This window comes from Leptinotarsa decemlineata, unplaced genomic scaffold (genome assembly GCF_025532065.1).
Source record: "Leptinotarsa decemlineata unplaced genomic scaffold, Ldec_3_MD MMD2_tig00026282_RagTag_RagTag, whole genome shotgun sequence".
Taxonomy (NCBI): domain Eukaryota; kingdom Metazoa; phylum Arthropoda; class Insecta; order Coleoptera; family Chrysomelidae; genus Leptinotarsa; species Leptinotarsa decemlineata.
The window spans coordinates 13,315,193-13,337,100 of NW_027412668.1; the positions used below are offsets into that span (position 1 = coordinate 13,315,193).

The 21,908-nt window shown below is 38.0% G+C and overlaps 3 protein-coding genes across 3 annotated transcripts in view; 2 read left to right on the forward strand and 1 right to left on the reverse strand.

Moving 5' to 3' along the window:
* Nucleotides 1–66: 66 nt before the first annotated feature.
* LOC111507545 (uncharacterized) overlaps nt 67–21,908 on the forward strand; it is a 490,644-nt gene continuing 468,802 nt past the window's right edge. Inside the window, exon 1 of the mRNA XM_074179853.1 lies at nt 67–359. The gene's annotated coding sequence lies outside the window, so the exon portion shown is untranslated. The remainder of the gene's footprint in view (nt 360–21,908) is intronic.
* Nucleotides 11,684–13,826, reverse strand: LOC141484677 (uncharacterized). Its single transcript, XM_074179841.1, has one exon. The coding sequence runs from the start codon at nt 13,732–13,734 to the stop codon at nt 11,839–11,841; it is 1,896 nt and encodes a 631-aa protein (XP_074035942.1). The 5' UTR covers nt 13,735–13,826; the 3' UTR covers nt 11,684–11,838.
* LOC141484678 (uncharacterized) lies at nt 20,377–21,899 on the forward strand. The gene is made up of 3 exons (XM_074179842.1): nt 20,377–20,897; nt 20,957–21,178; nt 21,237–21,899. Exons 1-3 carry the CDS (start codon nt 20,727–20,729, stop codon nt 21,480–21,482), a joined length of 639 nt encoding a protein of 212 aa, XP_074035943.1. The 5' UTR covers nt 20,377–20,726; the 3' UTR covers nt 21,483–21,899.

Genomic DNA, 21,908 nt, shown 5'->3' on the forward strand with positions numbered 1-21,908 from the left:
GATGGCTTCCATCCAGAGCGCCGTGGAATTGCCGAACTCGTGGCCAACGCAATGCCAGTTGTAGTCGTCGCGACGCTGGCGTCCGGATAGTCGCTTCGAGCCGAAAGTTTGGATTAACGCGTCGCCGAAGACGTGCTCTTCTGGACTGCTGATTCGAAAATGCGATTAAAATTCATTCCGAGGATTTTTCAGTGACGGATCGAGGATTTTAGTATTTGTGTTTATAGTGGTTGGATTTATATGGAATGTGACATTTGGAGAGTTTTTCGGTAACAGCAAAAAACTTTTGGTGTCTGCAGCGAATGAGTTGTGAAACTTAGAAACTATACGGAAGTTAGTTATTCGTAATTGATCTTCAGGTAATTTATTGCGACATTCATACAAGTGCAAACTTCTGTATCTCTACATAAAATCATATTTCGTTTTACCATTCCGTAATCGGCATTGGCCGTTCAATCGTGTATTCATACAGTGAATTCCAGTTGAAACGAGCCAGCTTAATGAGTAAATCAATATTTATACTGTAATATCGATACTGTACAAAAAATTGAAAAGTCTTTTGATTATGTATCCAATTTTGTAACATTTTTGACATTACAACAATGTCAGAAAAAAGTAGACTTCTTATTTCGTGATTTAATTCAACTTTATTCACCTTGAAAACAATTCCACTAGGTGAAATGTTCGAACTGAGTAATATTGAATGATACTTACAAATACAAACTCACGAGAGAAAATTTATTGTATAAGTACACAATATGGTCCTAAATTTTATCACTTAGTTACTGCTGGAGTTGTTGATGCTTATGTCAAAATTATTCTGAAATAGTGACTGCCAGCTCAGTTTTATTATCGAAGTTTTTAATTTTTGACCTGTTTAAACCAGAGTTATTATTTCGTTCATTACCTTTTGTTTTATAAAAAATGGTTCATGCAGTTCAAAAACGGATTGGAATGGTGGGTTTTTACTACAAACATGTAAAATCTGTGAAGGACCCTGCTTGTGTTTTCATGGAAGACAGGACTGTGAGACATGAATATGGATTGGTGATTGAAAATGGTAACGTCAATAACATATTGCGTGACTGTTGTAGGCCACCTTACGTTGATGGGGAGGCGTGAAAAATTTTTAGAATTCCTTATCAACAAAGTGAAAATGATTCATGAATTGAACGGAAATGATTCCCACAGAAGAGTTGAATTTAGTGCGATTCTTTCGGAATGTGTCGACCGTAATCAAGCTTTGTTGTACACCACGTGTTTCATGGATGAATGTACGTTTTATCTGGATATTGAAATAAATCGAGAAAATTTTTCAAATGATTCACATCCCAATATGGCACGCCAATTTTTTTGAGGACAAAACACAAGCACTGCAAGAAATCCTTAAGGTACTCTCAGAGCGGTGCCTGTGCGAAAGTAGCGATTCATATTGGATTTGAAACGCTGGAGAAGGAAGAGTTCTTAACCAGTAACCTTCTAGGTGTACTGAGTTGTATTGCTCTTGGTGGAATCGAGTGTGCCAAGTCACTTGAACACCTCCCGAGAAAGTATCTATAGCAGAGAGACAAATCTTCAACCTTTCTTCGATGTTCCACGCTATCTAATCAGGCGGATGGCTCTTTTCTGGATGGAATCCAGCAACTCAGGGTATGTTCGAGGGCAGAGCATCAAAAGTAACTGAGGTGTGTATACTTTTCTGGAACAGTGTTCCAAGCTTTTGAGAAGCAGCCTTTGCAATTCCAGCGACATGATTGTGCCACGACATGTTGGTGTCCATTTCAATTCTCAACAAACTTATCGAAGCAGAAAGCGGAATTGTCTGACCTGACATTATTATATCCGGTTCGGAGACATTTTTATTCTTAGAGAAAACCAATGCATGGGTTTTTGTGGGATTGAATTGAACCTGGTTACTTTCACCCCAATACGAAATCACTTCTATATCCTCATTAAGATATGCAACCTCCTGCTGCCGGTGAAGATGTGTCTCCGTAGCCGATGTCCTGGAATCTATATGGAATGACGAGACAAGTGTGCTGTCGTCAGCAAAGCAATACATTGGATTCTTGGTTTATTCCAATGTGCCGTTGATAAACAATAAAAAGAGGGTTGGAAACAATATGGATCCCTGGAGAACACCAGCGTTGATGTTGAAAGTATTCGAGAGATATCCATCGACAGCCACTTGCAGGGAACTTTCTTTCAGGAACTTGAATATTATGGAATATAGAAGGAACTTTGAGTAACCATTATAAAGAATCAATTTTTTTAAAGCAAACCTGAATGTTGAAGGAAATTTCAATTTGCTGATGATGTGGTTTTATGATGTTATGCAAAGTATTAACAACGCTGTCCAATTAGATCCTCTTTGCAAAATTGAGTAGTTAAAAGTTGGGATCTTTCTCATTGCCTATTAGCAATGTGACAGTTTCTCCATAATAACTTTTTGGATTGAAAGGAGAGTTTCCTTGGTGATAATTCAATTGAGAACGGTTCCTTCAATGAAATATTACGGTGCCCATCGGTTCAGATGATTTCAAGAGTGTGAAACACACTAAGAAGTGTCAGAATTTGATCGCAATGGCTTGTAATAGAAGTCTATAGGTATATAATCCTCCACCATAATTTTCCCTACCTATAAAATTTATGAATGGATAACTAAACAGTTTAAAACTCTCACAATTGACTTCCAGTGTCATTAATTCACATGAAGTCATAGATAAAATCAATGCTGTACAGTTGTGGGATGGAAAGTTTCAGTATCATTTGATGCATTTTCGTTTTCAAGTGTTCCTATATCAGAAACTATTGAATATTTGAGTGATCTTTTGAAGGTCATTGGTCAGATTGAAGAAGTAATCGAATAGTACATAAAGCTAACAAAAAAATCTGCATGGAACAGAATTGCTGAAATGATCCTGATACTTCTGTACTTATTATGGCACCAGGTGTCTGGCGACCGACTGCTCTTGTACCTAATTGATCCGACTCTCTTTCAATTATTGGGAGACTCTTTGTGTTATGAAGTGCCAGTATTCATGTCTTCTTGATGTTCAAGTGACATATATCCTTCAAATTCTTCAAAGGGTGGGACCAATCAGGTACAAGAGTAGTCGGCCTTCCGACACCTGGTTCCATTTTAAGTAATTGAACACTTTGATGACAACAAGATTTATGGACTTCTGGCAGAATCTTCCAGGATTGGCTCACTCCGAAGCGTTTATTCACCCTTCGAAACTTGACAGGCCTTCTTACAGGTCACTGTCATTTGAATCATCATATGCAGAGACTCGGACTGTCGGAAGACAGTGTGTGTCGTCTCTATTTGGAAAATGATGAAACAGCAGAGCACATACTTCGTGACTGCCCAGTTCGGGACCGAATCAGGTTTTCAGAGTTCGGCAGAGCACCATGCAATCTAATAGGCTTCGTTAAGAAACTAGGTTTATTTGGTCGAGTATTAATAGGTGTGAGTTATAATAAACCCTTGCGGGTTGCGGTGGCGATATCGAATAGACCCACTCACTTTGGACCTAACCTAACCTAGCCTCATTATAAGTAGAAAGACACGAGGATAATTTTCCTTTTGAGCATCGCAGCAGGGTAGATCACATCAACCGTTGCCATATTGCTTTTGATAATATCTGCCGCAGTAGCAGGCGGAACGTTAGATATAAAAACCTTCAGAACACGGCTAATGAATCTGGAAACATCGGACAATGTGTGTGACGAAAGCGTACACACACGAAAGATACGATATACGTTGAAAATTATCAGAGACATGGCTAAAAGCTGAAAGCTTCGAATAATAACGTAGATACATTAATTAAAGAATCTGAATGCAGGAATAATATTCGTAATTCTTCAGCTTTTCGAAAAGATATTGAATCTGAGTTCATTGTCCTTCTGCATGAACCAATATACACCAAAAGATTAGATGGTGTTTTCAAAAAGTTAAACGTGAAAGTAGCCTTTGAAACCTTAAGCCTACTTCAACAACAACAATGTTAGTTAACCCTAAAGACAAGATGCTTGAGAGTGAAAAGTAAGGACTGTGACAACAAAATACATCGGTCCCATTGAGCACGTTATTGAAAGTCGTTTCAAAGAACATGTAGCACATATACGATAGCGGAGACTGGAAAAACCTGATGCCACTTTACCAGTGACGAAGTTCCCATCCCAAACGGTACATTGTTTATCTTCATATGAAACGCTCTGTTGAAATTAGTGGAAACTTCTATGAGGAAATTTCCCGTGAATTTCTACCCGAGGTCACTGATATGTATCTGAGAATGAAAGTGAAAGTGTACCCTGTTAGATATAAAAAAGACCAGTTTTAGAGTCAAGAAATCGTCAACTTGGTTGTTAAATCGGGCCTCGAAAAGAGTGTCACATTATTTCAGAACAGTGCTTGTTTCGGAGTAATACTGGGTACATGATGATTCTTCTTTGCAACCAAATATGGACAGTAGATTCAGCAGCATAACATTTTATATGTTGATAACATCTGTACCTAACAACCAATCCAGAAATTCACACAGTCACCGTAAGGTCTCCATTGGGATCTTCCGACTACATACATTTCAGTGTTGAGTGAATTACCGATAAATGTCGGGGAACAATCCAAACTGGACCAAGTTCGGCATTACAGATCCACTGAGTGGGAGGATCTTCAAGACCATTTCCGAATTTATTCCTAGCTAGACGTTTGTTTCAGCTCTGATGATCCATCAACTTGTGCTTTCAAAGTCACGGAAGTTATTCAATCATCCATGAATGTATATATTCCTTTTTCAAGACTTCTCCATCTAGATACAAAAAACAAGGATGAGGGAATCTTCCAAGGAAATGAAGGAAGTATTCAATTTTAATTTGGAACACTATTCTGAAGCAGAAAACTGTACACACCTCATCAATTTTTGATGCTTCATAAAGCTCGCATCAGACCTTCTGTGGGCATTGTTCTTTTGTATGCAGCTCTGCCCCTGAGCATACTCTTGTGTTTTGTCCTTAAAAAAGTGTACTTATAAATCCGATAACTATCCAGAATAATTGGGGCACAATTTCAATAAACTCTAACCGATATGAAACTATCTTCGAGTGAAGCGCTCTTTTCCTGCAGCTTTCACTGCAATGCAACTAGTTCAAATCAGAACCCAAAATTGACAAAATTTCGGTAGTCTATCTCAAAGCTTGGCTCTATAACAGACTGCTTCTGAATCCTCGATTATCATTGATATTCGTCTGCTGATCCCATATATTCCTACTTGTTCTTTAAAGACAGGTGATTTCGTGGTTTATCCCAGCAACACTGATAAGACCTATGACAGGTGGAAACAGGGCTGTCTGGAGTTGAATTTCGAATGTTTTGGGCTCTGAGTTGAACACCAATTGTTTTTATTGCCTTGCAGTGAAAGCTACCGAGAAAGCAGTCGAAATCAATAATTGACTTTCTGATAGACTACCTTTGGGAGCCTTGTTTATCAATAAAATCCATGGATGGTGCTTTTATGAACAAAGATGTCATAATTTTCCTTGAATTGTGTAATGGAACCGATATTCCTTATGTTGCATCCAAATTCAGTCTTTGACTCAACAAGCGTAATGAAGCTTAGAGAGTAGGTTTGGTCTCTTACAACCACAAATAATTTCTCAAAATTGAATCGAATTTTTGTAGGCCCTTGATACAATAGATGTACGAGATGAATGAGAGTTTTGATCAATAATAAAGCCGAAACATTTTAACTTTTTCAAATACAAAATGGTCCTTACAATAATTGAAGAATTTGTATCGTCGATGTAATCACTTGAAGTAGACCAGTGAACCAATATTGAGAGAAAGTTAGCGGTAAAACGAAAACTACTTGAAAAGTTCTCAAAATATATAATCATCTAGTAAATTGGAAAGTCACAAACTGAAATTCGCGCAACATATCAACAATATATATTCGTTCTCTTGAGATATAAGCAAATACAGATTCAAAACCTATTTTGTTACAATTTATGAATGTTATCGTTCGATATTTTTCGAAATTACTGAATGAAAGCTGGATTGTCATAACAAACACATAACTTGAGTCCTTTTGAATAGGATATTTTCATGAACTACACCTTACGATTTGATTTTCACAAACTTTGTTTTCAAAAATATTTCACATATTGTAGCATTACGAAAAAGCTATTGTAATAGTGAAACATGTCGTGATATGTATATATTTTTGAAAATAAAGTTTGTGAAGATCAAATTGTAACATGTAGTTTATGAAATTACCATAGATTTTCATCAAGTAACGGCCGAATCAATCAGAATAACTCAGGATATTACTTGAAAAAGATGTATCCCCCCTTGCTCCCACCGGGTTGAGTGCCCTGAAGTAGAAGCTTCCCCTCCCCAGCTAGTTAGCGAGGAGAACCTATTACCCCACTCCACCCACCCCTGCTCTCCGAGCGGTCCTCAACTTACTGATGGACACTTCAGCAAGATTGACATCTGACCTCTTTTGGTTGGAAGACAGCCTTTTGATGCTATTCTTTCGCGATCGGTGAAAATGTTTTGTCATGACTATTCCTAACTGAATTTTTGCATGGGGGCCCCCAAAAACTAACCGGCGCGGCGGCTATTGTTATTAGAGTCGAGCGTTCCTCAGTGAATCTAAGGATAATTCTATCGCGGTCGAGTTGTTCTGCGATGAACTTGCTGAAAGAAAATCTGATTAATATGCTTACCGGAGTCGCCTGACGGCGACTCGTGGGTAGTCGTAGGTTCTGTTTCGTAGGCCTTGGGTGTTTGCCCCTTTCTCGGAACCTGGGGTCATCTATGTTCAACGCATCGTATAGATCGCGTAGCGCTGGGTTGTTGTGCGATCTGATTCTATGGAACACGCTTTCTGCGTGTTCTCTCATATACACGTCCACATATTGCGTGTTCAGGTCAAGTCTCTGTATATGTATCTATATGGAATATAGTACGGCGCTTTTACGGCGGCCCTTACGCTCGCGTTCATGAACGACTGTATCCGCTTCCTGTATGTCTGTGCTCACTAGCCCCAGGCAGTGCATGCGTACAGTATTATGGGCATGAGAACGGTTTTGACCATCAGCAACTTCACTTTCAACCCCATGTTGCTTCTGCGTCCTATGATTGGTGCCAGTCGTTGTCTGGCGTGTCTGGCCATTTCGATTCTCTGCCGTACATGAGACTGAAATGTTGATCTCCTGTGTAAGGTGACCCCCAGGTATGTCGCTTAGTTTGTCCACGGAATCTCTTGTCCGTTGAAGGTGACGTTGCCTTCCGGTTGTACGAACCTGCGAGTGAACAGTATCGCCTGACTCTTGTCAGGGTTTATACTGATCTTCCACAGGTTGGCACAGTCCTCTAATATGTTCGCCTGTTGTTGTAAGTACCTTGTGACATGTACTTGGCTCGTGGATCTCGCCAGCAGGGCCGTGACGTCCGCGTAAAGCGCCAACGTGTTGAAGTTGTTCTCTGGCTTGGGCATGTCCGCTGTGTATACGGAGAAGAGGTGTGGCGAAAGGACTGCTCCTTGCGGGACTCCTGCTTCCAGTAGTCGAACTGTTGATAATTCGTTTCCCACGCTGCAACTGCGTCGCCTGTCAGCTAGAAAAGACTGAATTAATCTTACCATTGCTTTTGAATATCCGAAATCGGTCATTTTGGCCAGTAGTCCGTCATGCCAAACTCTGTCGAACGCCTTGGAGACGTCTAAGAAGATAGCTCCGGTGTTATGTCCTTTTCTCCCGAGGTTGAAGCCCTCGGTCGCGAAGTCTACACCCTCAAGACTTGTAGCTCTGTCGAGTGTTCTGATCTAAAACCGAACTGCTCATCCGGGAGGATTCCTCTGGTTTGGTCTTCGAGTCTCTTCAAGATGACACGCTCCGCCACTTTGCTTATGGAAGGAAGTAAGTTAATTGGCCTGTGATTGTCTGGGAACAGGTGGTTCTTCTTGGGATTCGGGATGTGGATGACCGTTGCCTCTTTGAACAGGAAATGCTGCAATCTGAGTATAGCATTTATGATGTTGGTTATGGCTGCTATACCCTTGCGCGGTAGTATTTTCAGTGCCCGGTTTGTTATGTTGTCCGGGTCTGGTGCTTTACGAGTGGATAGACGTCTAAGGATGTCTTTCACTTCCTCGGGAGATGTCGGGGCCAGGGGCTGCGGGTTGTCCGTTCGATGTCTTAGTCTCCGTACCGTTCTTTCCACCTGTCTCTCTATTTCGTCTACACTGTCCGTGAACGGGACGTTGTTCTCTCTGCACTGCCTTTCGAAGTTGTCCGCGAATGCTTCCGTCTTCTTCTGGTCAGTGTAGACGATTCCTTGCTCGCCGTGTATTGGTGGGCATGGCTGTCGCGGTCCGTTCCTGACTTCTTTCTGCATTCTCCATGCAGAATAGTCTTCTTCAGTGTTCAGTTCTTCTAGACGGGTAGTCCATTGTCTCTCTCGGATAGCTTTCAGTATCCTGTTGGCTCTTTGCATGCACCTTTTGTCCACAGGCGCGCGAGTCATTTGGTATCGTCTTTTCAGTCGTCTTCTTATCCTGATCAGTTTCATTGTTTCTGGTGGGAGCTGATCTTGGAAGTTGGAGCGTGGGGCTGGGACTTCCCGTGCGCTTCTTTCCATCGTTTGGGTGATCGCCTGCTGCATCTGTTGCGTGACGTTCTCCAGATCTGTTTTTGTTTCGATGCGTGGTATCTCACCCATCGCATCGTGTATGGCGCGCTGGAATTTCATCCAGTCGATGACTCGCTTTGTTGAGTTGTCTGTTTTCACTTCACCTCTTCCTACTGTGAATAGGATGAGGTTGTGGTCTAACGAACCTTCGTCTAGTACTTCCATCTCCGTAGTTTCGATGTTCTGCACTAGTGCGATGTCGAGAATGTCTGGGACTTGGTCTTCTCGCGCTCAGTATGTTGGGGTGTTCGGTGCTACTACCGCGATGTCCTCGAATTCTTCTATGATTCTGCCTATTTCTCTGCCTCGTCTGTTTCCATTCCTGCAGTTCCAGTCTCGCGACTTTGCGTTGAAGTCGCCGATGGCAACTGTTGGATGGTGGTCTGGAAACCTTTCTACCATGTCGGTTCTTTCTAGTCTTCTACCTTGCGGAGGCAGGTATACCGACGATATTCTTAGCTGCCCGCAGCGTCTCAGTTTGACTCTGACCGCTACTGCTTCTCCGAGTTGGATGTCCGGTTTTCTGTCTTCGTTCTGCGCTAGGTCTGTTTTTACAAGTAGAGCCGCTCCCCCTGTGGGGCGGCGCCTCCCTGGCCTGTCTGTCCTATATACGTTGTATCTTGGGATTCGCTAACTCTTTTCTCTCCTTAAACTTGTCTCTTGTAGTGCCATGACGTCTATGTCTAGACGCGATAGCAGCCCCAGTAGCTCGTTTCGCCTTTCTATGGAACCGTTTATGTTCCATGATCCTATAATTAATTGCTTCGGGATTCGTGCAGGCATTACTGTTTCCCGGGTGCTTGGATTAGTGCTGTTGGGACTGCTTGCGCGATCTTTTGCTGCTCAGAACTTTGATCAGTTCGATGCCGGTTTTTGTTTCCCTTTTTTGTGAAGTCTTTTTTTTTACCAATGGCTGTTGTTGCTGTTTAGGCCTCTGTCTGTCGGCTTCTCTGGGCCTGTTCCAAGCTGTTGTCCTCGGCTTCGGGAACATTTTACATCCCCTGTAGCTGGCTGGACGCGCATCTAAACAGTTAGCGCATTTTGCTGGTACCTCTTTTAGCTTTTTACATTTTCTGCTCTCGTGGTTTCCACCACATTTTACACAGCGTGCCGTTGAGTGGCAGCATATCTGTGCATGTCCAAATAATTGGCATTTGTGACATTGTGATATCAGCCCCCTGTTTATCCTTTGGTGTTTTGCTCTCACTATGAGGTTCACGCACGTTCTTAGTGCGTAGATCCGTTCTTCGCTTTTCGGTACTTTTACCAAGAAAAGCGGTAGCGTCGCCCTGGTGCGCCTGGATGTCATCCTCTAATATTGGAGCACAGTGTATCCCTGTGCTTTCAGGTCGCTTGTGACGTCCTCCGCCGCCATGTTCTCGGGGATCCCGCGAATCACTGCGTGTAGCGCGCGTGGATGTAAATCCCATTTCTGGTCAACCTCGCTTTGTTATGTCCGATTTTTCTAACTTCAAGATCTTTAGAGATCTCGTTCCACCTTTCACTGTCGTGAACGACTATCGGTGGCGGCTTTGTCGGATCTTTTTCGGGGTTTGTCGCATGGGTTGGTGCGACTTCTTCCTCTTTTGGGGATGATGCCACTTCTTCAGTGTTTTACCCCTCTGAGTTGTTTATCTGTGTTGTGTTTTAGTTTCCATGTTTTCGCTGGCCTGTTTTTCTGCCTCCTGTTTGGCGTTTTTTGCAGCTTTTCCTTGGGCCTGTCGTTTCCTTGTTTTTTTGTTGGGTCTGGCCTTTTCAACGGGTACGAACCCGTCTTCTTCTGAATCAGAGTCCGAAGCGCTGTCCGGACCGCGTGGCCTCTTGGATTGGCGCGTTTCCTCTTTGTCTTCAATGTCCGTTTTCCTCTCCTTGGGTTGATCTTGTTGTTTATTATTGGTTTCCTCGGTCTTTTCTCCTCCTTTTTGCGCTTTAGACGGTCCCGTGTCCGTCCTCGTTCTTTGGGCGAGTATTCCTTCTACTTGATTGAGCCTTTCATCAAGTTGCTTAATCATGTTTGTCAGCTCTTCCCTTTGCTGTCTGATCCTGTAGTTTTTCCTTTCCAAATATTCCAGTTTTTCTTCCATTTCCATAGTGGGGGCCTAAAAACCTAATACTCTGTTCTGAAAAGAACTAATGTCTCAGTGCTTTGTATATACGTAGCACTACACGTTATCGGTAGATCGCTCTAGATAATACTCTTATCGCTTTTACTTAGGTAAAACTCCAAACTCTCACTTTGATGTTGCTACCTCGGTATCTCTCGACTCGTTATGTATAGAATGGATGAAAAAGATTTATTTGCTGAGTTCTAAAATTTATACCCACCCCACGAAGTCTTTACAATTTGATACATTTATATAGTTTGAAAATATGCTTATTGGTTAATCATTTTATTGAAGGGTACTAGTAAACCTGTGAATTTTGTATTACTTAACTGACAACTGACATAATTTACTAATAACCTCAAAATCTGACTAAGAGGCGACGACGACAACTACCCTCGCGAGGACAACATTTGTGTGATCGATATAAAACTCAAACGGTAAATATCTAATCAATAAAAAATATTTTTTGTGGTTTCTTTCCACCTATCACTGCAAGCAGACATTCAGATGATACCAGCGGGTTCATTCGGTTGATTTAATGAATTTGTTAGAATCCACTAAATGGATCACATAAGTTTTCAAGATATGATAACATGGCGTTTATCCCAATGTTATAATACAGTTATGGCCAACTGCAGCTGTAGCCAACAGATACTTTTGTAGCTGCTAAGCAGAATTACATCGATGTGAAAGAGTTGCATCCAGATAGTGCTGTTCCAATCTGGGCATATCATTGATGTTACAAGGTAGATTTGTTTCTATTGTAATTTTCGTTCACATTTCATATTGTTGATTCCATTGATGGCGACTTAGTAAAATAGTTTTGAAGCTTCTAGAATTGGTGTAGAAAAACATATTTCAGAAAAAATGAAACAACAACTATGGAATAATTGAGCCATTTTATTCCATAAATATTTAGGTGAATTCATACATACATTAAACATTTTTATAATTTTTGTTTTTATCAGATCAAACAAGTTTTTCATTACTTTAGCGTTATTTCTTGCAAAACTAAGCATTTAAAAACCTTATCCATTAAATGAAACAAAACTTGTACCCATTCAAAAACCCCCCGAACAGAAAATGAAGATTCGGGGGGCTATTGCAGTTTTCCGAACAAAATTCGTATTCTTCTGCAGCCTGCCTCTCCAATTCTTGGAATACATTGTCACTCGAGTTATTATATTGCTCCAGAGCTTGTCTCTCTAGTTCGTCAGAATGGCTTCCACAAATTGGAACCATATTTTCACTTCTAGATTCATCTAGCACTAAGTCAATAGTTCTTGAAACCAAGAGATCAATATCATTGTCTTCTTCGCTTGCTGAAACTGTTGATTGAGATATCAGACTGGAACACGATGTATTATCATTCGTTTTCTTTATGTTGCATCCAAATGCCCCTCCTGATCGAACTGCCTTCTTTTTTTCTAATTTATTGGATTTTTCTCTAGATTTTGATTTGAATGGCTGCCTATCGAACCTCTGAATATTTGGGCTGTGTTTATTTTGTGTAACAAAATTTGAAGCATGTATTATATTATACTGAGAAGAAACAGGAACCTGAAATGTCCTCTGTGGAAAGCTTCTTTCAAAAGTTTGTGGTACAGTTCTATGTAACATCACTGGGGTAACTGGGGTATAGACAGGTTGCAGAAAATTTTGTGAAACATTATTTTGGATGAACATATAAAACGATGGATGTTGGTGATAACTAGTAGACGGGTAGTTTGGCCTATAACGCGTTGAGCCAGGTGTGAAACAATTTTGTGACATTTTTTTCTCATTGAAATTATTTTCACATTGAAGGCCATTACTGATGGTAAATAAGTTACCACTAACACCAACATTACTAGTTGTTGAAGTTGTTTGCACACTTCTGGAGTTGACGAAAGGTGAATGATTAGGAAAAAGTTGTGGTGAACTCTCAGAACACATTGAGGAATTTCTTGTTGAAACTTCCCCGTAGTACTTAAAACTGTTAGGCAGGCTATTTTTATTCATATCACTATTAACACTTCCTAACTTTTCCATAACATTTTTATCTGGGCTAATATTTCTTTTTAGTATTGTCATTTGTCCTTCTGTAGGTTCGTGTGTTATATTTTTGGAAGAATAACCTTGCAGTACGGCAGAATACAATCTCCTACTTTGGGCAGAATCTGTATGTGTATCTAATATATGATCCGCGGAATGGCAGTCATTCTTTATTTGTTCTTTGAAGGAGTTCGAAAGCAAATTGAGATGATCAACGTTGTTTTTGTAATCGAATTCATCTTTAAACCACTCATAGTAGTCTTCTTTCAAATAACTTGTAACATCATCACTGTCTGATACAAAGACGTGGCCAGCTGGAGATTTATATACTATAAAGGATTTTTCACCTCGGATAGATTGAAGACTACGAAACATGAAACTTTTTGATTTCACATTTTTGGCATCCCATATCTTCTTCACTTCATCTTTGGAAATTTGATACTTTAGGAAATATTCAGATAGAGAGTTACTTTTCAAGAAAGGTGATTCGTACAATGTAAAAACCCTGGGATTCTGTTGATTGTCCTTATTTTCTATTTTATCTGTATAAAATTTATAATAGTCGTTTACTTCTTCCAACATCCATGGTTCTTTGTTTGGTTCATCAAAAAATTCATCTGAGAAATCATTAGATACCTTTAAATCTTCCATTGTGTATGATAATTCTCTTGAGTCATTATATTCATAGTTAGAATACCTTGCTAATTTGCTTTGGGGAATACAATCTCTCACTGTTCTAGGCCTTAGTTCTACAGGTTTGGGTTCCTGAAGTTGATTCTCCATCATAAGTAGATCCATATTAGATTTCCATAAATTACTATATTCTGTTTTCCAAGTTTTGTCGGCACTATAAGCCACATTTTCGTAAGCTATTCTGAGCTTCTCCCGAATACTCATCAAACGAAATTGTCTCAGTAGCAAGTAAATTTTGTTGGATTTATTTAATACACGTCAAGTTGAAATGTCAAAATAATGGCTAGCATTACTGACATTACATCTTTCCAGAGTTGAAGTTCGGAGGTACAGAACGAAAGACTGCTTCATGAATCTACAAAACTTCCAAGGTATGAAGATATATGGAATTCTGATAATTTGAAAAATAGTTTCCATAAAATATAAATGAAATGATCATCAAAACGATCTCGATATCAAATATTCAAAAATAGGTGACCTCAAAAAATTCCATAGGGTGTTCTGAACAGTTGAAACTGTAGAAGATGATAATATTGATTCAGCGAGAAAAATAGTTTGATTGTTATATTTCACTGTCAAATAGTTGGAAAAATTCAGTATTCAAAAATATTTTTGATCAAGATATAGTAATCGAATATAAGTAAAGTAACAGTTGTAGAAGAATCAATATGATACCAGGACCGTATTATGGAATAGTGGATAACATACTCTCCGGTATTAATATCGAAATATGAAGTATGTCTGGCATTAAATAAAAAATTTATGGAATTGAACATGATAGCAGAGCACGTGATTCTAGATCAAAAAGCGTTGTTTTAATTTACCATTAATGTCATCAGTAGTAAAGGCTGGTTCATGAATGTAACCTCTTATCTCCAAAACAAGCAATCTTGAGTGGAAAAGGGTAATGAAATGTTTTTTACGAAGATGACTCATCATGAGACTGAAGCAGAATATTCAAGATAAATGAGGCTCCCAAAGGCAAACTGTTGAAAAGTTGAAGATGATTTAGTAAAAGCTCAGCTAGTTGCCATTTTCCACTTGAAATTGAGGAAACAGAAAGTAATCAAACTATTGATGTAGAAGATTGGCTTCGAGTCAAGATAAACAAGGCTTGTGAGGGGAAATACTATCGTTTTTTTTTTTGAATCTGAGATCATCAAAGATATAGAAATATACTTATTCTTCACTGCAGAACTCTAGGAGTCACAAAAACAGAACTATTGACAGATATAATTGACTCCTTTGGTACGAAAGGCAATAAAACAGAACATGGTATATGGGAGAAGTGTTATATTGGCAGACGAACAAATGTGGATTTATTCTGGAAGAAAAGCATCACCCAAACTTTTCAAAAAATCTTCAGTTAAAGTGATAATATTTTATGTGATTTCTGACATTGAAAAATAAAATCCGTGGTTAATTCTGATGATAAGCAATGGAAAAACTAGGTGATGAATGTGAATTGTTATTTATTGTCAGAAATGTCAGTTAATGTACTTATGAATTCAGGTGCACTGTTCATTTAAATTACTGAAAAGAATAGTTCAACAACAAACCTTTCAACACACATTCCAACAGATCTCACAATGTCCGTTTCTGGCGATATTTTGCTACAGAAGTATTGGAAGTCAGTTCATTATAGAACAAAATATTAGCAAATGGACAGTGCAGTCCTACATATCCGCGTATTACGAAATAAACTATAATGTAGCAATAGATTTCGTATATTTTAGGCCCTTCAATATACATGACTCATCAATATAATTCAATAATCAATATCACACCTATTGTTCTTGTTCTTTGAATCGACTGATCCATACTTGTTTATGCAGGATAATTTTTCCCCGGTAAAATGTAAATTGGCTATCAAATGCCACGTAATATGAAAATACTCATTAATCATTCATTGAAATCCTCAACAGTAACGAACTCCTAGTCAGAATGGATGGTACATAGCTATTCTGCATGTCACATCATGAATAACAAGGATATTGATGTAAACGAATGGTCTCCTATATCAACTCAATGAGGGATGGTGATGTCAATTACCCTGAAATGGAAAAGTCCTATTTCGTTTATTCAATGAAATAAAATTGACGTCTCACAATGAGAGCATGGAAATTGTAGGTTTCATTAGAGTCATACAGGGCCATCCGTTTATGGCTGCCGACTCCTTTCATCACATAGTGGAGGTTTCTATGAAAAAAATGGGCAACAAGCTTTATGATTTTTCAGATTTTGTACAAGCCGTAAAAGGTGCTGCTCATAAAGTCGAGGTTCTGCCAATAAAGCCACAGCATTTTTACATTTGGGAAGATTTTTCCTCGTACCGAGGCCCTATTTACATGTTATGGTTCAGGTAACCGTGTACAGAAGATCGTAAAATATTACATATAAAAATGACTTTGATGGTCCATCATTTGATCTTGATTTTTCAACCGCCAAGATAACAAAAAATAGAAAACTGCGGCCACCCAAAAAAACAAAGAGAAGTTCTTGGAATTTCTTCTCAGAAGAAAGGCAATATAATAAAAAAATTTTTTGGAATTATGAAAAATTGGTTGCAATTCTGGGACACTCTTCAAATTTCAGATGAGAACTGAACAAAATTTATATTTTTCTATTTGTATTCTAGTTTACTTCTGGGTTTATTTTCAGTATAAATATATATTATTTTCTGAAAAATTCTTTTAATATTCCACAAATGTAGTGTATTCTTCATGTATCACATTATTGATAAATCGTTTCTATATAATTTTTTATTTATTATTCAATCTCCTAACCAAGTCCATGTGGTAAGAAACAGAATCGAACGTTATCTATTAATTGATCGTTAGCGCAAGGAAACGTATCTTAACTTTTTGTTCACATTTCCTCAGCCAATTAGTCATATCTCACTTTAAAACTGAAATATTAGTTTATGCAAGACAAGTTAATTACCATGTCATTGTCGTCTCAAACTTTATAGTATTTATTAAAAAAAAACATAAAAAATTTGACTATGTAGGTGCGGTTCTGAAATTCAATAAAATTCCTTATATCTTAAAACAAGAAATATTGAGATAAGCCTTACTGGCTTGGGAGGGCAGAATAGAAAAATAGAAAAATTATGGAAATGCTTATTGCCTGGGAAAACTTCAAAAATTGAAAACACATCAAGTTCGTTTATTGACTAGAAAATCACTAAGAAATTTTCAATACTCTTAGCAAGTGCGTCATCTGACTTTTTTTTTCAAATGTGAATGGAAACCGAATGATGTCTCATCGAAAAAGGCTTTCAATTTTTCATCAGCTGTTTTGCTTCTGGAAATCTGTTCAGTCGATTAAAAGATTGGACAATTTGAAGTGGAAACAATATACAGTGTTTTTCTTCAATGTCCCCCCTTTTATTTTTTGAAAAAAAGTAAATGGAAATGGGGGCTTGTGACACATCTTTTTGAAGCTCCTGACAAATGCTTCACAACCATAGAATATAATGTCAATATATTCAACTACTACAAAATGGCGGAACTTTTAATAATTGCCTGAATACATTGACATTTAACTAGATAATGGTTGCCTTGAACTTCTTGACATATGAACAGCATATCCGATATTTCACGCCGAACGTTTTCGAACACAGTAACGTCAATATCTCTACAAATATTTATTATTCTATGCCGTATATCCAATATTGAAGCAGGTTCTATTTCGTACATCTTCTGCTTCAGATAGCCCCATGAAAAAAGTCCGAAGGTGTCAAATCTGGCGAGCAGGCTGGCTATTCTGTAGGACCTCGACGGCCAATCCAACGACAGGGAAAAGTACTATCCAAATAGTTTTTTACTTGTCTGGAGTAATGTGGTGGTGCTCAATTTTGTCGGAATATAATATCGATATCGAATTCATTAGGATTCGCTTCGACGATTTCAGTGATTTCAATGATTTTAGTGGGGGTCAAAAGTATTTTCCAGCATATTCAAATATAGTTCCCCTGTTGAATTTTGATCAATAAATAGAGATCCTACAATATGGTTTCCCAATAGTCCTGCCCATATATTAATTTTTTCTGGATATTGGATATGTGTTTCCCGGAAAACGAGGGTTGGTGTCACTCCAATAACGGCAATTTTGTCTGTGAACATTGCCGTTCAAAAAAATGTACATTCGTTACTAAAACAAATATTGTGGAGATAGGTAGGATGCTTTGCAATGGTTTCTGGCATGATTTCGCAGAATTCTATTCTTCGATCAGGGTTATCTTCACTTAATTTTGTATGGATGATACCTATTCCTCTTCAAAAGTTTCTACACAGTAGAAGTAGACACGTTACAAACATTTGCGACAGAATAAGTAGACTGTTCAGAATCTACTACCATCTCACCAATTATTTGCACTTGCTGTTCTTCCGGAATCGACGGAAGACTTAGGGGCTTTTTGTTATGTACACTACCGGTAGTTGTGAATTTAGATACAAGTTCCCGCAAATATTTTCTACAGATAGGACGATTCGGAAAACTTTTATTGGAAAATCCTTTTGGTCTTGTGAAAGTTACGCGTGGCACCGTAAATAAAAATCTCTTCAATTTTTTCTTCCAATGAACGAGAATTTATCATTTACGAGATTGTTGACGTGGTACCTTTTACTAGTAAAACCGAAAACTAAATGAGAATTTCCTAACTGAACAATGATGTTCATTGTGATACTGACAATTTTTGTCGTTTTCATAAACAAAAAATAACTCAACAAACCTTATCGGGTTGTTGGAATTGCCATATGGCAGATAAAAAGGAATAATTCTAGAAATATCGATATTAATGTGTATGTCTTCAGGAACTTATTGAATGTTCCGCCATTTTGTAGTAGGTGAAGATATTGACTTCATATTCTGGGGTTGTGAAATATGCGTCAAGAGCTTCAAAATGATGTGTCACAAGATCCCCCTTTCTATTTAATTTCTTTCCCAGATGGCGCCCAGTCGATCTTGAAAGTTTCATCTGTCAGTTTCACTTCGAAATAAAGTATTCATGCATTAATTTCATTATCTCAAATTTCAATTTTTTGAGTTGACCCGTTCAAAAAATAAATTGGGGGGAGGGACATTAAAGACATTCACTGTATTTTATGAAATATGCAAATATTGAATAGTTTTTTCGCTTAAACTGGTTTTATTCAAACCATTTTTGGACATTTTGAAGCAATTAGTGTGTCAATTCGTGATATACCATATTTATTAGTCTTTACAGGTTTTCCAGTGAATCTTCATGTGTCTCCACAAAACATTTGAAAAACTTGAGACGAGGGTAGAGGAAGCCACTTATTTGAACTCCCTCGTTCTAGACAGCAACAGTGAAATCTGTTGTTTGAAAATTACCATTTTTCATGACTCTTGCACTTACATTTTCGCAAAATTACATGCTATATTTACAAACGTTTTCCTTCAGTGCACTTGTAGGATTCCCATTCGTCGTAGTGACCATATTTCTTGTATTGACCATATGCAATGCAATATATATCAATATTGTACCTCCATAGCTTCACTAGGAACCAGACATTCATTTCAAAATTCTCTAGTTTCACGAAATTTTGCCATCACGAAAATTTTTCTCCTGACGTTGTTTGTCAATATGCCGTTGATTTTATACTTCGGTATTCCGATTTTCACATTCATTATTTCAATGGTGAATTCTTGACAAGAAAAACGCTGAACCGTAAAAACTGCAAATTGTTTTGGGAAAAATTCAGACCAACTCGACAGCTTTCTACTTGAAATCGATTTGAATTATGCAGTCTTCGGAAAATGTATTGGTGGCATTTCAAATCTTCATATCTCACATCTTCATATTTTCCGCTCCTGAGTAACTTATCCCCTCACACAAAAACTTGTCAGGGGAAAGTAATCTATTCTAATCTATAGACTTCAATGTGAGATTTACACTTGAATGTTTACAAAACCGCGACATGTGGTCGCTTTACAATAGCATTTTCGTGCGTCACACACGAGTCGCGATTTTGTGAACTTTCAAGAGAAAATCTGACATTGAAATATATGCTATCATATTTTTGGAAAAGTAACCGCCTTTACCCACTTAATCGTTTAATATTTCATTCTTCTATTTGAAACACTTCCTCCTTACCAAAACATAATAGACGTCACTCGACGCGCGTTTTGCTGACCAAGTTTGCATCATCAGGCTAAGACTAAAAGGCTTAGTCATTTGGTATTTTCAATAGATTCATTTCACGCCAGAGGTTCCCAATTCCTCTTATTGAATTAATTTTTAATTTTTCTGCTTTTTTGACTTCTTATTGGAAATCTGGGAAATTACAAAACAATTCACTATCAGATACACAATGATAATTTCTGGTCTTCTTTGGTAGTTTTTTCGTAATGTTTATTTTTGGAGTATTGACAAAATAAAAATTTCAATGAAAATTTGTTGATCAAAATGAAATTGGCTATTGTGTTCATTAGGAATTAATTCGACTGTACTATAACACCGTGTTAGGAATCACACGTTAAAAGGTAAGACCTCGTTAGTCCTTAGCTCGCACAAGTTTCTCAACTTCTGAGAGTTGACGTTCGTATGGGGGCGACAGCTGATTAACGGAAAAACAGATTTTAAACAGATTTTTTTTTAACTTCGATAGAGATTTCCTGTACGCTTGATACTATTTTCGTTTCGACTGAGACTTTGGGAATTAAGTTAATTATATACTTATTAGTGTCAACCGTCCATTTTGTGTTCGGGAGACATTTTTTTTGTTACTGATTATTATACAGTTTTAGATTTTTTTTAATACAAGTTTAATGATACTTAGAGCTTATAAAACAAACATAAAATAAATTCTGACAGTAGAAATAGTTATTTATGTATCAAGGGAATTAGGAGGGCCTTAATTACCGATGGCAAAGTTTGCGTCCCGAGGGCCTCTGGCCCGAGGGACAGCAATTGCCTGAGGTTATTAAGGCTCATTAATTCCCGTGGTACATAGATAATTTTATTTCTGACCGATTTCAATAAAATTTTGTTCATTTTTGAAACGGAAAAATGTACCAATTCATTACCTTCCCGGTATATTTGAATCAGGTACCGTTGATTATAGTAGAGTTTTCTTGTTGCTAGGTTGTTGCTATGTTACTTGTTTATAAACAGAACTTTGTTATCAAGCTGTGTTTGCGGTGAAAACGTGTTTTCTACCCCAAATATAATGGAGGATATTTTGAAAAAAGCTGAACAAGCAAGAGAATCATTAATTCCATCGAAAAGTGAAGCCGTATACCAAAAAGAATACAAGATATATCTGGACTGGCTGACACGGAAAAATGTTATGCCAAAAGATGTCACTGAAACTGTATTTCTGGCATATTTTCAAGAACTGGTAAGGAATTTTCTATGTTTTTCGGTAGATTTGGTAGTAATTGTGTTTATTCGTTTCAGTCAGAAACGTATAGTCCGAATTCTTTATGGACTAAATGGTCAATGCTAAAATCGATGGTGACTATACATGAGAAACGAGATATCACCGAGTTCAATGAACTACAGGTTTTTTTGAAACGGAAGAGTAAGAGTTATAAGCCGAAAAAGTCTGCTGTTTTATCTCCTAAAGATGTTATCAGATTCCTAAAGGACGCTCCTAATGATATTCATTTATTGCATAGGGTAATTTTTTTCTTATTTTCCTTTTTGTGTGTATTTATTTCCTTTTTTTTTGTTATAGGTTGTTTTGATTATGGGTTATTTTGGAGGATGCAGAAGTCAGGAACTTTTGAATATGAAGATATCGGATATAGAGGACCGGGATTCCGTTATGGTAGTGAACGTACCGGAAAGTAAAACTGGTGTATCGAAGAAATTTACAGTTGTGGATGAAAAAGAGTTCTCAGCTTTGCCTTTATTAAGACTTTATATGTCTTTGCGTCCTAAAGGTATTGAACGATTTTTTTTTGAGCTTCCGACAAAATAAATGTACATCTCAGCCAATTGGAAAAAACATGTTTGGGAAAATCCCCAGCAAAATCGCAATGTATTTAGGATTGCCAAACTCATCTTTCTATACGGGACATTGCCTTCGTCGCACTTCTGCTACTGCTCTAGCCAATGCAGGAGCAACTATGACTAACTTAAAAAGACACGGAGGTTGGAAAAATTCCACGGTGGCGGAGGGGTATTTGGAGGATAGCATCGAATTGAGAAATAAAACGGCGCGTATGTTGTCTACTTTGTCATCAGAAGAGGCAGGTACCTCGACTGTAGTGAACAGAAGCTCCAGCCATACAAAAGAAGAAATTGTTTCCAGTGGCGGAAGTAATTTTCAGGGAACATTTCAAAATTGTACATTTATTATTTGTAATGACGTGAATAAATAAAATATAGTTCAGTTTTCATTTCT